This window comes from Sylvia atricapilla, chromosome 3 (genome assembly GCF_009819655.1).
Source record: "Sylvia atricapilla isolate bSylAtr1 chromosome 3, bSylAtr1.pri, whole genome shotgun sequence".
Lineage (NCBI taxonomy): Eukaryota > Metazoa > Chordata > Aves > Passeriformes > Sylviidae > Sylvia > Sylvia atricapilla.
Window position 1 is genome coordinate 48690705 of NC_089142.1, and position 15030 is coordinate 48705734.

Here is a 15030-nt window from a genome sequence, read left to right on the forward strand (position 1 = left end):
GCCACTTACTCTATACTTAAAAGCTGATTATTTTTATAGACAAAACGTCTGATCTCAATGTTACAGTGTTTTCTGTTTGTGGGGGTTTTTTTTCCTTAATATAATGTCTTTGAAGCTGACAAATTCTAAATCATATAGTAGGAAATTCCTCACATCACCCCCTGACACTGGAAGAAGCAGTAGAAAAATGAACTTTTGTGCTGTGATGAGAGTTTTTACCTTCCAAACTTTCACATAATTTGGCATAATGTTCACTGCGTGTCAGAAGTCGAGTTATGAATAACCCAAACTCGCTTGTCCTAGGTTTGGTGATAACTCAGGTTCTGGGAAAGAATAGGAATCCTAACACAGTTTGACAAGGCAGTGTGAGTACATACTGTGAGAACCTGACCGGGAGCACCCGTGGCCAGAGCTTAGCAAATGGCAGGGGGGGACTTGCTGTGATTCCTACAGCCAGACAAACTGATAGACATTTCTTCTCCCTCAGCCTCCAAATAGCCAGAGCCCAGACAAGCTGCAAGGGCAAGGGAATGACCCCAGGATTTACGTTATTTGTTAAACCTAAAATATTCCAAGGTGTTTCTCAAGGAAGAAGGCACCAGCTTTTTGCAGTAGAAAAGTAACTAAAAATGGTGTTTAACTGCAGAAGCTTAAAGTTAGCAGGGTTATTTTGTGAGCATTTTCCTGAAAGCTTTTTCAGACTGTTAAAAGAAAAAAAAAAGATGAATTTGAGTCTATGATTTGTTGTGATTCACCACAATTATTTCTTTTTTTTTTTTTTTTTTTTTTTTTTTTTTCTTCCCTTTTCTGCAATTCTTAACAAGGAGGGCTGAGTAATGCAGCTCAAATACATTTGGAAATATTCATGTAAGCATAAACAAGTCATTTACTACACTGGCATTTGCAATTCAGTTTGACTGTGAATGTATTCAAGCATGAGCATTTATCCAATGAATCTATGAATATTGGTTTTGGCATTTGTTCTGAGGGTGCATTTTTTGTTGTTTTATCATGAAAGCATCTAAACACAGAAGCCAAGACAGTGGCTCAAGGTGCTGAAAGTACATAAAACTTTTTAAAAAATGCTCCTACTCTGGGTGGACTGCAGCCTGAAAGCACACATGCCCTGTTTTGGCTAATCTTTGCAGTTTTGCTCACTCTGTGTTATTCTGACTCCTGAAGGACCACTCACGGCATCAACTTTTAAGGCTTGGGCATTAGTTTTTGCAGGACTGGGGCCAAGCTCCTAATGCAGTTACAGTGGACATGACCTCCATGCCATTTCTCAAGTCTGTTTTATTCCCCTTTGCATCATAGGTTATTACTCCCTTAGTCATGAATGCTTGGAGAAAATCTGGAATTACAAAATAAACCCTTCTTAGATGTTACGTAAATATTACCTGTCACATGCTTGTCACGCACTGAAAGGGATGTGAGTCCCCATCTCTGCAGCCTGAAGAGCAAATCCTCCCGTTGTCTCTTTCTGGATGTCATGCACCACACTGTGCCCTCTAGCTGCCCACCTGACAAACAGACTAGCCCAGCTGGGACAGACAAACAGACACAAACAGCTTCAAACCCATTTGTGCAGAGTCCAGTAAAGGAGGCAGAGGGACAGCATCTGCTGCAGAGTGTGACAGTGCTGGACATAGCAAGGGTATCTGCTGCTGCCCAATAGCAAGAGTGTCCTCTCCACAAGGAGTTTCCAAAATGAGCTCTGGATGTATTCACCACAGATATTTATTTCCCTTTCTGAACATAGCTCAAAATGAGCAAAGCATGAAGGAATAATGTTTTAATGGTCTCTGAGGTTAAAAGTGATCTGTCAAGGGAAGGAATGAGGTAGGGATAGGACATAGTATTTGTGGGTGCAGTCTCCACTTGGTTTTAGTAAGGTTTTTGCTTCAATATGGCTTCAGTCTCAAGAATGAAGCATAAAACTCCTAAATGCATGTATGTGCCCCTACACTTACAGTCTAATGTTGGAGACTTTTAGGGCAGCATTGCTTACTTCTTATCCCCTTTTCCAGCGTGTTAGCCCCAGCAGAGGAGGAAGGAGGGAGGAGACAGAGGGTGAATAATCCCTTTTGCGTCCCCCAGACCGTGTGCTGCCGCCTCTGGGGAAATGTATCTGCCCTGTCTCCTCCTTGGGTCAGGAGCTGCCGACCCTTCTCGCCTTCCCTTTGATGTCATATTTAGGCTCACAAGACAAGCTCTAGCTAGGGCTTAAATGTTGGGCCCTTCTTGGAAGGGAGGAAAATGCTGCTGGTGGCTTTGGATGCAACAGCGTTCTCTAACTGGCAGTTGCTGTGCATCTTTTTCTGGGCAAGTGTTGTAATTAACGTGCCCTTTTGATTACAGAAGGATGAGCCAGCTCCTGTGGAGGATTGTAGTGTCCTGGCTGTCTTCCCGGGTCTGCCACCCAGAGGAGCAGTTGCAGCAGGGAGAGTCCTATGGTTATTTTCAGGAGTGAAACATTGATTTTGTATGCTAGACAATTTTGCATAGGGAAATAAAAGCAGGAGATCATATAAAAAAAAAAAAAAAAAAAAAAAAAAAGTTTTCCTTCAGTTAGTTCCCAAACTTTGGGACCACAGCCTAGGGAACCATACGATTAACATAGTTCCCAGCATGGTAATATTATTATCTAATCTGAATGTAGCAACAAGCAACTCAGGCTGGGTTCTTCATGTCCGCTTCTAATTGTAGAGGAGGAGCTACTTTTGCAGTCCACCTTCTACTGCCTCCTTAGCCAGGTATAACCAGGGAATAATGTGCATCAGAGCTGTAAATGCAAATTGTAGCAGAGAGGCCCTGGGGTGCTATGTTCCCATCTTCCTGCCCCTGCCCTCCTCACATCAGGACCTGCAAGAGATAGGGAAGGCTGGAAGAGCCCGTTCAGGAGAGCAGGACTGTGGGAATGCAGGGATGCAGAGAGCACAAATGCAGATGTGCAGGAGCACAGGGGTGCAGGGGGTGGAAGGGTATTGGGCTGCAGGGTGCAGGTGTGCACCCTCCTGGGCCCCAGTCTCATGCATGGGCACTTCCATTTGCCATGCTGAGCTGCAGCCCACAAAAGCACAGCCTGGCCAATGATGGGAGCATTTCTTTAGATATGTGCCAGTTGCTTATTCATTCGTGGTAAAGGCAGGATAAACACCTGGCAGGAGTGCTGTCCCATTAGGAGATGTAACACCACGTTTGATGTTACTGACAGTACTCCATCTCCCTGTGGCATGGCACATTTCCTTCTGCCCTAGCTGGCCCGGGTACAGCTGCAAGATGCCCCTCCTCCCTCCAACTTCTCCACTTCTCCTCTCCTTGACTTCTGTCCTCAGCCCGGACCCTGCATCTCATCACCTCTCTGTTCTCCTGCCTCACCCAGGCTCTTCCCCCCTGCACTTACTATTCTGGCCCCACACCACAGCAGCAAGGAGCAAACAAACATTATTAGGAGGGACGAAAACTTTCCTGCCAATGTTGTTTGCATGGAGTCTATATTTACATGATAAACAGACAAACACGGGCCTTTTTAGGAAGAACCAGTGCGTTGGTCTCAAGCCTACACCGAACCTCTGTGGCAGAAACAAAGCCCTAAGCCCAGATTCTGATCCTTTTTTTCCAGAACCTGGGTCCTAAAGAACTGTGACAGCCCCCAGCTGCACACAGACACAAATGATTATTCTCTCTTGACAGATCCACACAGGTCCCTCCTTGTATTTAACTGCAGTCCAAGTGAGCTGGATCAGGAAAGAGACACTTGATAGCTGCTGTTTCCGTGGTTGAAATATTTGTGAAGTTAGCGCATAATCTGAAAGCAGAAGCTAATAAATTATAGGGTGCTAATTGGGGCCGGAGTGGAGCCGTCAATCATATTATCCTAAACATACAGAGACCCTCATAACCTAAAAAGGCAAGAAAGCCTCCAGGAACAGCTCCCAGTTGTCACTAGCCATGACCTCCACTTCAGTGAGTGCACAGAGAGTCAAGGCAGAGAGTACATTCTGCTGAGAAAATGCAAATCCTCTATTTAAGACAGCACTTTTATTTGATTTTGTTTACACTCTTTGGAAGTGTATTTCCAAGAGAATGTTACTGTTTTCCTTTGCCACTAAACTTGGCACTTCTGTAATTTAAAAAAATGGTGTAGATCAGATAAGAATTTGCAGTTTGTATATTTACATATTCCTTAGAGTAACAGTCATAAGGCTTTATTCATAGTCCAGCCTCCTTGCATATAGGCTTGTTTTTTTTTTAAAAGCCATCCTATAACTCATATATCTTTTATTGCTTCTCATGCCCCAGAAACATATATTCCACTTAGGACCTGCAAGACTCTCTGATCTGAGCCAATGGTGCAAACATGGTAACTACAGGGCATTTGTAGCTATAGTCATTTTGTCACTACTTTTTCTTATATTGCTTCCATCAAGATTAAGTATTTTACTCATAACTTAAAACTGAATGAAAGAATTCTAATGAGATTTTTGTCCTAGGTTTAAATTAAATTTAAACCTAGGACAAAATTAAATTAAATTAAGTTAAATTTCCCCAGAAAATTATTTCTGTTTGGATATAGGTAGGCATTCCAGGAAGCATTCCGTATGAAAAGATCTGAATGGATGAGATCACCTTGAGGGCCATCACACAGCACATGTAGGACAGTCAGGAGATCAGGGTCAGGCAGCATAGGCTTACAAAGTCTTGCTTGACTAACCTGATCTCCTTCTATAGCAGGATGTCTCATTTAGTGGATGAGGAAAGGATGTTGTCTATTTGGACTTTAGTAAAGCTTTTGACACCGTTTCCCAAAGCATTACTCTGGACAAGCTGGCTGCTCATGGCTTCGTCAGGGTTTTACCCAGCTCACTGAGTAAGGAGCTGGCTGGATGAGAGCAGTGGTCAATGGGGCTACATCCAGTGGGCAGCAGTCACAGGTGGTGGCCTCTCCAAGGCTCAGTATTGGGTCCAGTCCTGTTAATATCTGTATCAGTGATATGGATGAGGGAATTGAGTGTTGTCTCAGTCACTTTGCAGACAATACCAAGCTGGGCAGGAGTGTTGATCTGCGGGAGGGCAGGAAGTCTCTGCGGAGGGATCTGGATGGGCCAGATTAATGGGCCAAGGCCAATTGTGTGAGGTTTAACAGGGCCAAGTGACAGATCCTGTCCTTGGATCACAACAACCCCAGGCAGTATTGGAGGTTGGGGGAAGAGTGGCTGGAAAACTGCCCAGAGGTAAAGGACCTGGGGATGGCAGTTGGCATCCGACTGAACTTGATCCAGCTGTGCCCAGCAGGCCAAGAAGGCCAATGGCATCCTGGCTTGTGTCAGGTATTGAGTGACCAGCAGCCCCAGGGAAGGGATTGTCCCTCTGTACTCAGCACTGGTGAAGCCACACCTGGAATCCTACATCCAGATCTGGGCCCATCCTGACAAGAAGGACATGGAAGTGCTGGAGCATGACCACGGAAGGGTAACAGAGCTGGTGAAGGGTCTGGAGCACAAGTCTTATGAGGGGCAGCTGAGGGAGCTGGGATTCTCTAGACTAGAGAAAAGAAGACTCAGAGAAGACTTTATCTCTCTTTACAACTGCCTGAAAGGAAGCTGTAGTGAGGTGCCAGGCAAGTGGCAGGACAAAGGGACATATCTTCAAGCTGTGCCAGGGGAGGTTCAGATTGGATAGTAGAAAGAATTTCTTCATAGAAAGGGTTGTCAAACACTGGAATGGATTGCTGAGGTGGCAGAGTCACTGTCCCTAGAAGTGTCCAAGAAATGACTGGACATGGTACTTAGTGCTAGGGTTAAGTTGACAAAGTGGTCAAAAGTTGCACTCCATGATTTTGGAGTTCATTTCTAACCTTGATTCTGTTAATCTGTGAAGGGCATCAGAGCTGGTGAAGGGTCTTGAGTACTAATCTTACATGGAGCAGCTGAGGGAACTGGGGTGGTTTAGCCTGGAGAAAAGGAGGCTGAAGAGTAGCCTTATCACTCTCTATGACTACTTGAAAGGAGGTTCTAAGAAGGTGAGAGTCTTTCTTCTCCTAAGTAACAAGTGACAGAGAGGAAACAGCCTCAAGTTGCACCAGGGGAGGTTTAATTTGGGTTTTATGGGACAGTTCTTCTCAAAAAAGCCTGCCAAGCATCAGAACAGGCTACCCAGGGAAGTGGTGGAGTCACCATCCCCGGAAGTATTTAAAAGACATATAGATGTGGTGCTTAGGGACATGGTTTACTGGTGTACTTGGAAGTGCTGGGTTGATGGTTGAACTTGATCTTAGAAATCTTTTTCAACCTAAATGAATCTATTGGACTCCAGAAAGAAAATCCAGCCTTGTCAACAGAATTACAAAAGGAATTAATATCCAAACAGGGAGTGGTTATTTTACAACTCTGTTCTTACAGTAAAAGATAGAAGGCAGCAATGAACATCCTTCAAATGGAAGATGTCACACAAAGAAGTTAACACATCATAAAAAAGGATATTTATATAGCAGTATCAGTTATGTCAGTAGCAATAACAAAAATATTTTGGCATCTTCACTTGGCTTTGATACCCCGGGTTTCTGGCTATTTTTTAGAGTCAAAACATGATATCAGTTAGAGTTGCTAAGAGTCATTATAAATAGAGGCATGATTGTTTGAAAAATCCAAGCTTCTGCAACTAGAAGTGTGTGTGTAACAAAAATTTTCAAGTATTAATTAAATGAAATTGAGTTACAATTTTTTAACCATTAACAGACCTTCCAGGGCTATTTTAGAGACATTCTTTCCTTCAACATCCTTTTTCAGGTCTAGCTGAATTAATATCAGCTTTTTGTAGAAAGAGGTAAATTTGAATCTAGAACAAAGCTTGACTTCACTGTTACCATAAAAACGCATAGTCTTAAACCCAAATTACAGAGGATCGATTTCACCTGGTTATGTTCAGTAAAACCACGCCTGAGGATTCTAATCATCACAGACAGCATGCCAAAGAAGATTTTTAAAAAGAGGAAACAACCTGGAGACATTAGTGAATTCAAGTAGATGGTAAAATTTTCTTTGCTGAAAACCATCCTGGAGAGCAAGGGTGCAGTGACTCTGCTGTCAGGATCTTTGTGCCCTTCTATACAAGTGGTGGAGGAAGCAAATTTTGAGGGACATTATGATCTATGTTACTAGGCTCTGTTATCTAGGGTCCCAGGAAAGCTGAGGAACAACTTTAGTCCCAGTGCTGGATTTTGGCTTGAGGTTCTCAGACAAGTTAGGCTGAGATGAACTTAGTCCTTCCCTTTCTTGTCCTCACCACTTATCAATTTTTGCAGGTAACAAACACTAAGAGAAAAAACCCTTTTATTAGCAGTGTAGCTATACGACCTTTTGCTTTTCTGGTGGCTATTTTTGAATTTCCCAAATTGTGTGATGATGCCACTGAATGAATGACAGTGAAGTCTCCCAGAGAAAATAAAATGTGAATATTAAATAGAAAAAAGGCAAATAAATTGTCTTGACACCCCAAGTTTTTCTGTCCATTGTGATAAAACCAAAGACATCTTTTGCCTTTCATATCTCAACAAATTGTCCTTTCAATCTGTATATATTTTTTCTTTAGAGCTCTTAACAGCCATATTCTCATAGCTTATGTCACTGGGCACTCCCTGTGTGTGACATGGGATTCAGAGAATGATCCTGCTACAGCCTGACATATCTTTCACTACATGCACATCTCCATAATTTTATCTTTGATCTAATTAAAACTCAATATTCTTGTCATAAAACACTGGTTTTTCTTTCGTAATTTCCTGATCATGGATCCCAAATAGAAAGCATGAGGTACACAGGGTTTGGATAGCTCTGGTCATCAGTCTGTGCCAGCTCAAAAGCTCTTGCAAGCAACTCAGAAAAACAGAAATGTACTGATGGGAGGGTGCTACCACCTGCTATAGACCTGAAGATGGAAGACTTAGATCTGATGCCACAGAAAATGCTGCCCTAATAAATCAGTAACTTCTACCATGGCCCTTCACATTTACAAAATAGTTTAAAAACATTAATTCATCACCACAGCATTTGTGTTGGGTTGTAGGAAATTCTAATCATAGGCAGAAGTAGAATATTTTTCATCCATTCATATGAATATCAAGTCTGTATGACATACCAGCTACAGACACATGATATATCCGTGTCTATCCAAGCACAGCTCAGAGTTCAGCCACAGCTTTTTGGGAGCCCAGCACTCGTGGGTTGTGTCTATGACATCATGTGTGCAGCATGATCACCACTGTTGCTCAATGTTTGTGCTGGCATCAAGGAACACCAAAGAACCTGAGACAGGAGCTGGCTATGGCCCAGAGACTCACCCAGGGCATCTCCTGATCAGGGCCTGGAAGCATATGTCTCTTCTCCCCAGGAGCTTAGAGACTGTACTGGGTTGGAGTTTATTCACAGCAGCTCATCTTGTGTTGCATTTTAGGTTTGCAACCCAAACAATACTGATAATACAGTAATATTTTAGATACTGCTGAAAAGTGCCTGCACAGAATAAAAGTCTTCTCTGCTTCTCATTCTGTGCCCCCTCCCCAGTGAATAGACTGAGGGTGCACAAGACATTTGAAGGGGACACAAACAGGCAGATATCTCACTCATATTAACCAAAGAGCTATTCTATGCCATGTAATGTCATGCTTAGCAACAAAATGGAGAGGACTTAAAGACATTAGTCTTCTGTTTTTTCAGGAACTGGCTGGGCATATGTCTACCTGTCTCAGGACAAATTTAAGATAAACACTTGAAGACAATTTTTACACTGCTGTACATCAGCTTAGCTTAACATATCTAACCTGATTTACAGCAGCTGAAAATTGGGTTCACATGCCTTATACTAATCTTATCTCACATATAATCTTTCTGATAAACATCTATTTCCTTTAAATTACATTATCACACTTAAATCCATCTACACTTGAACTCTGTAGCCATGGAAGTCAAGATTTTTGAACTCAAGTCAAGATATTTGAACTTTCCCTTGATCTGTGATAGGAGGAGGTAAAAACAGAGGCAAACACAGGCTAGGTAGTACCCATTTCCCTGCTCAAGAGAGAATGTGGTTAAGAGGTCTTTCATTCTCATCACCTCTTATATGTGTGTCTTCCCTACTCTGTCGAAAAGTAGCAGGAAAACTGTCTGCTGGAAGGCAAGAGGTGACCTACTGGTAGTGAATAAGTGTTGCTCAGAAAAACGTGAAACATCAAGAAGAGTTTGAATGAAAAGAGGAAGCAACACTTCAATAAGACAGGAAAGGTGAAATCAATCATGAGGAGAAGGAGATACAGAAGGAGAAGGGTGATACAGAAATATGAGGGATTGAGAAACTCTTTTCAAGTAGAATGAATGGATGCAAGTGAGGCTAAATTTGCCTACATCAAATTCAGCTTTACCATAACTCAGTGAAATAGTTCGTTTGCATACTTATTTCTTTCTCTAAAGCAGGAAGATGAGGGAGGAACAATGGAGTTTTGGCCAGTATATGAGTAGGGCCATGGTCAGAGCTCACATTGTATCACTGAGCATGACTCAGATGACTGCAATTACTGGGAAGGGTAGGTATTGTGTCTTCCACTGGGTTCAACAAGTTATAGATCAGGATCCTCAAGCTTGGATCAATAAGTTAATTTTTTATCCTGTCCAATGCAGTTTTCATGCTATCACATACAAAAGGCATAGTTCACTGGTTAATATCCTAAAGTTTCATTCATTGACAGTCATTATTTATTCATTTATTAAACTTGACACTTCTTTCTCATCATGCTGTGCTAAATTTCTCATTAAAATTAGGCTTGTCTTGCAACACTTACAAAACGTGAACACAACAAGAATTAACTTCCCCTTTTTCCTTCTGTGCTGCTTTGTATATTTGTGACTGCTTCAAGACTTGGAGGGCATTACTCCTGACTGCTCTCCATCACTGATGCTCATCTTGCCCACTAAACAGTTTACACATGTTGGTTAGGCTCTTCCATGATTCTTTTCTAATGCAGACCTACACAAAACTGAATTGACTTGGGATATCACCTCACAGGCGCTCGCAAGCCTATGAAAGGTATTGTCTTGACAAAATTTTGGGAGGATTGAAGGTTTCTCCTGCTAAAGAAAAAACTATTGTATGGAGTCCTGCTGTTCAAAATCTTTGTCTGTGGCTTGCTGCCTGAGCAGTCTTCTTGACTTTGTCTTGACTTAAACTATGCTAACAGAACACATTCAGGTCTGGTGGCTACAGAACAGGAATCCTCCTGGTTTCTGCCCAGCATGTGCCATAGGTTAGCAAACATTAGTAATGTTTAAATTACTGAAATGGAAGGAATTGCTGTACAACCAATCAAGCAGCAGTCGAAGAAACATAATACAGTATTTATTAGTTTATCCATTGCTCACGATCTGGCGAGAATAGTGAAGTGCTGCAATTGTTTTTATTAGCAAATCTGTTGTTTACACTGATTTGTAGAGGAAGAAAAATACTTATATAATACTTGGAAGTGGTTTTTCAGGGACTGTGAAGAATCCTAATTCAAACTATCTCAATTTCTACTTCATTTTAGTAAAATGTTCAGACTCCAAATTTTTTTTCATCTGTGTTCAATCTCCATTTAAGAAACTTTTGAAGCTTGATTGCAGAGGAGTTGCTTCTTGCAAATGTGTACATTCTGACATCAGAAAGAACCTTTACTACTTTCCAGTGTGCTCCATTATCAAATATTTGCATAAAATTATAGCACGTTTATAGTTTCCTGAAAGATGTCAGTGAATAGATCTATGTAATTTACAAACTACTGCTCATGATGAAAGGCTAGAAAAAGCTTATTGTTGTCTTTTATTCAATAATTCTTTGCATAAAATTTTATTATATACTTTGAGTTGATCTCCAAATGCACCAAGGAAGAGTACCTCCCTTCACCCACTCGATAAACAAAAAAAAACCGAGGATGATAAAGATTCAAAAAGGAAAGGAAAAGAAATGTAAGAAAAGAGGACTGTCCAGATTCACAGATCAACTGCTGTGCAACTTAATATGCAAGATGATTGCAAACATTTGTTTAAATTAAGTAGGGAAACAGACCACCCACAGCAGTGGACTACCTGGTCACCCTTCTTCAACTGCTTTCTGATCTGGAGTTTGGTATTTACGTTGTGTTTTTTTTTCAGTCTGTAAAATCCTGTTTGTGTACAGTGAAGCTAGACCTCAACTGGTTTTATCCATAAATGAACTGTTCTGTTCTTTGAAGCAGCATGCAAGTACTCCCTTTTTGGAAGGGCTGCCTTGCACCTGAGGCATATGTGATTGCATAAACTTAATCAATACAACAGTAAAATCCCATACTGTCTGATACATGTTTTTTTGCTTTAAACTATTGGGTGAACCATCCAAACCACAAAATGTAGAAAATCAAAGGCTATGTAGTAGCTGTCTTATCCTGATACACACCATTCTGGACCTTATTATATTTTCTGGTAGTTTTATTAAAGAGTTTATTTTTTCCTTTCCACACACTTCTGTAAGTATGATGACATGGAGAATATTTTCCTTGGCTTATGTCTTATTTGAAGAGTTTTTTATTTTCTTTTTCTCTCTTAAACAGAGGTAACCAGACTCAACTAATTTCAGCAGAATTGATGCGTTCTTCATCTGGGTTGCCTTCTTTGACTAGTACCAAATAATTTAAGCCCTCTTGATTCCTTGTTTCCATTAGTGTGGCTGAAAGAATGCTGTCTGAGTCTGCACATGGAATATCATTATCTGCATTAAAAGGAAAAAAAATTAGTAAAGAAAACAAGAGAGAAAATGTTTAAAAAAATAAAATAATAAAAAGGAAATACTACAGCCCAGTGATATATGTATAGAATTAGAAAGTGAACAAAATCAGACAGCTGTTGGAGAAAGTTCATCTAGTAACCTCATAAGAATGATGATTCAAATTTATTTTCTGTTATTTTCTGTGTGGACGAGAACTTTAAGCAAATCACTCGGGGAAGGTTGCTTATCAGTGTTCATACTTCCAGAGGCAGCAATACCGCCGTAAATACCTTGTAAAGAAGAATAAAGCTAAAGTGATTTTAATCTGAACCTTTGTAATAATCCTGCTAATAATACTGCTAAAAAGAGTCCTGTAACATTGGCAGTTTTCTATCTACAAAATCATTATATACTGTCTCTCTAGAGGACTTGTCTAGACTTCAGTCTCTCTAGTATTCTGCCCTTCTAGAAGCTTAAACTTGGCAATCCACTGTGTTTTACACATTTTTAAAAACTTTCTATTTTTCCCTAATTTGATGCAGCTCAAACATATGTAGTTGCTTGAAATCTATTGGAGGGGATATATTTTTTTTTAAATATAAAAATTGTTAACTAAATGGCCAAGTTATAACAGCTTCTATTTTTTGCATTTACTTTTGTAACATGTACTTTCTTTTATAACGCTCCCTCCTTATTTTACTTCATAAACGAAAAACTAAAAATGTGAAATTCAGGGTTATCTGTTGAAAGAAATTACAAGCATTGTGCTATTCCACCAGGGGACACACAATTTATTATGTCACTATAACCACACATCTCCCCAAGCTATAAAGTCAGAAATTTATCCCACATGCTAAAGTCCATTAGCATAGGAAATATTATCAGGAAAAGTCTGAAAGAGAATTTTGAATTTAGAAACCTGTTAGCAAGATGGGGTTTGCGACACAGAGCAAGCTGTGGTCACATACCACAGTGACTGACAGCAATGAGAAATCATTTGATACTCATTTTGTCAGTTCAGGGCTATTACAGCCATATTTAGTAATTCAGCTCCAACTGAGCCTTTACCATCCAATTCAGCTCTTCTTTGTCGTTGGGGTTTTTTTCTTTAATTTAATGGCAACCTTCAGGGACAAGTTGCTTTGGAAAAGGCACACAGGCAAATGATGAGGGGACATTTGCAGCAAACTCTTAAGAGGGAAACCTTAAAATAAGGGCCCAAGTAAAACTGGGTATTTACAGACCAGACATATGCCGGCTGACCTGCCTAAGTATAGAACACTAGAGGAGCATTCAGATTTGTTTCCTGTATAAGTATCTGGAACTGATGAGGTGATGTTTACACAAATGTGAGTATGAGGTCACTGAGATATTTTTACCAGATATATAGATACATTACTAATTCTTTCCCCAACAGGTCTGAAGAACTACAGAATATATAAATTTTTATAATCCTTTTTCAGCTTATGCGCCACTGCGTTTCTCATTACAGAAAAAAAAAAAAGCTAAAAAATCAAGCACCTTGCCTTGGGTTTACTTTTTGAGCTGTGGGAATGAAATAAGGAAGAAATACTATTTTTGCAGAATATTCTTATCTTATCCAATGATAGAGGAAGAATATAATATTGATGACCTTTCTCCTATGATATGACATATGTAAGATGCATTGCCACTTTCGCAGTGACATTTTTGACTGTAAGTGCCCTTTCCTTCACTGTTGAGTCACCTCCTAGTGCAATGTTCAGCACTGATGAAAATTTAGCACCATTCTGCTGTACAAGGCAAAGCTACACAAAGATACCAAGTTATATAGTACAATGCTTGACTCTTAGGTAAGTCAGCAAAGCAAGCAAATAATTTTTGCTCATTTAGTTGAAGCAGAAGAATGGACGGAGACAGAATATGCTAAAAATAAGTAAGTAAAGAAAAAATTCATGATATGTTGTGAAATTCCCCCAGAAATGTGAGGACTAGAAGCACCACCAGCACCCTGGGAAGCCATAATTCAGAGAATTATGAATAATCTTTGGAAGGCCCACCCAGAAAATATTAAAAAATTGAAGGAATACAGAGAGAAAGTGGAGTGGAGAAGCAGGTCGGTATATTTATGAGATATCATTATTTTCTTTTCAGTTTTAACGTCGCTAAAATTAGTTGATTGATGTACAGTCATGCTGGGTTATACGTGAGTAAATGCAGGATAAACCATGTGATGTGGTCCCCTCAGATTTCACAAGCAAAGCTGGGCTGAGTCAACAAAACACCCCAAGAGGAGACGTCCAAGGAGCACCTTTATGAAATCTGAAGTCATGCTGGAGAGTCAGCATGGCTACAGGCTTAAATTCTGAGGGGTTGTCTACACTATGAACTGCTGCATAGTGTAGAGTTACCCACGTTTGCTTTAAACAACCCACCTCAGGGCACGAGGCAGGCTTGCTCTGTCACTCCAGAGCTTTGCACAGGCTGAGGAGTACGCCACTGAGAAGCAGGATCCCACTGAGCCCTGTGCTGCCACAGGCAGACTGCTTCTGATAGCTAAAATGGCAAGTTCAAAGCTCAGCATTCTACTTGCACAGACACATGTCTCAGGTCCTAAATGCATGTGGCTTTGACCTTGCTGGACACTTTTCCTAGTAGAACTGTGCTTAAAGCTTAAAGCTTGCGCTTAGAACTTGTGCACAAAGCACATCTGAGCCAAGCTGCAGGTAAATGAATTACAGCACCTCTCTCTGGGGAGAGGCAGAAGCTTGCTCTAGGGAGCTCCACATTAATTGACACAAGGAACAATGATCGCTTGACTCATACTAATGAGGAACAGAATTTGCTTGCGTAGCCTCCTCTGAGAAGACCAGTCCTGACCTGATAAAATCTTTGCTTTCCCCTTCCCAATCCCAGCATCTCAGTCGGCTGCTTCCTGCGGCCACAGTGCCGAGCCGGGCTGTGGATCCTGCCTCACAATCACAGGGTGCCTTTCCTTGCCTGCTTGGTAAACTCTGGGGGCTCACAACATGTTTTGAAGTCCTGCCTGGAAGGGTGCAAATTTTTGTGATGTCTTGATAAGCAGATGAAGGGGTTTTGGTGTTTAAATTCAAGAAGGTGATAACATTTAAGAAGAGAAAGAATGTCAGTAGAAAAGCTGGTTGGTTGAGACTGAATAAACTGATCTAGAGATGCTGATCTTATATTACAGCTATTTCAGGGCCAGACCCTCAGCTAGCATAAATTAATGAAGTTCCATTGAAACCAGTGGGGTGCCACCAA

The 15030-nt window shown here is 40.9% G+C and overlaps 1 protein-coding gene and 1 long non-coding RNA gene across 3 annotated transcripts in view; one reads left to right on the forward strand and one right to left on the reverse strand.

Moving 5' to 3' along the window:
* LOC136359053 (uncharacterized) overlaps positions 1–15030 on the forward strand; it is a 945479-nt gene that overhangs the window by 561299 nt on the left and 369150 nt on the right. The window lies entirely within an intron of this gene.
* Positions 10994–15030, reverse strand: part of ROS1 (ROS proto-oncogene 1, receptor tyrosine kinase) — a 70263-nt gene continuing 66226 nt past the window's right edge. The window contains exon 44 of the mRNA XM_066315290.1: positions 10994–11772. Coding sequence (XP_066171387.1) covers positions 11627–11772 — 146 coding nt within the window. The 3' untranslated portion in view covers positions 10994–11626. The remainder of the gene's footprint in view (positions 11773–15030) is intronic.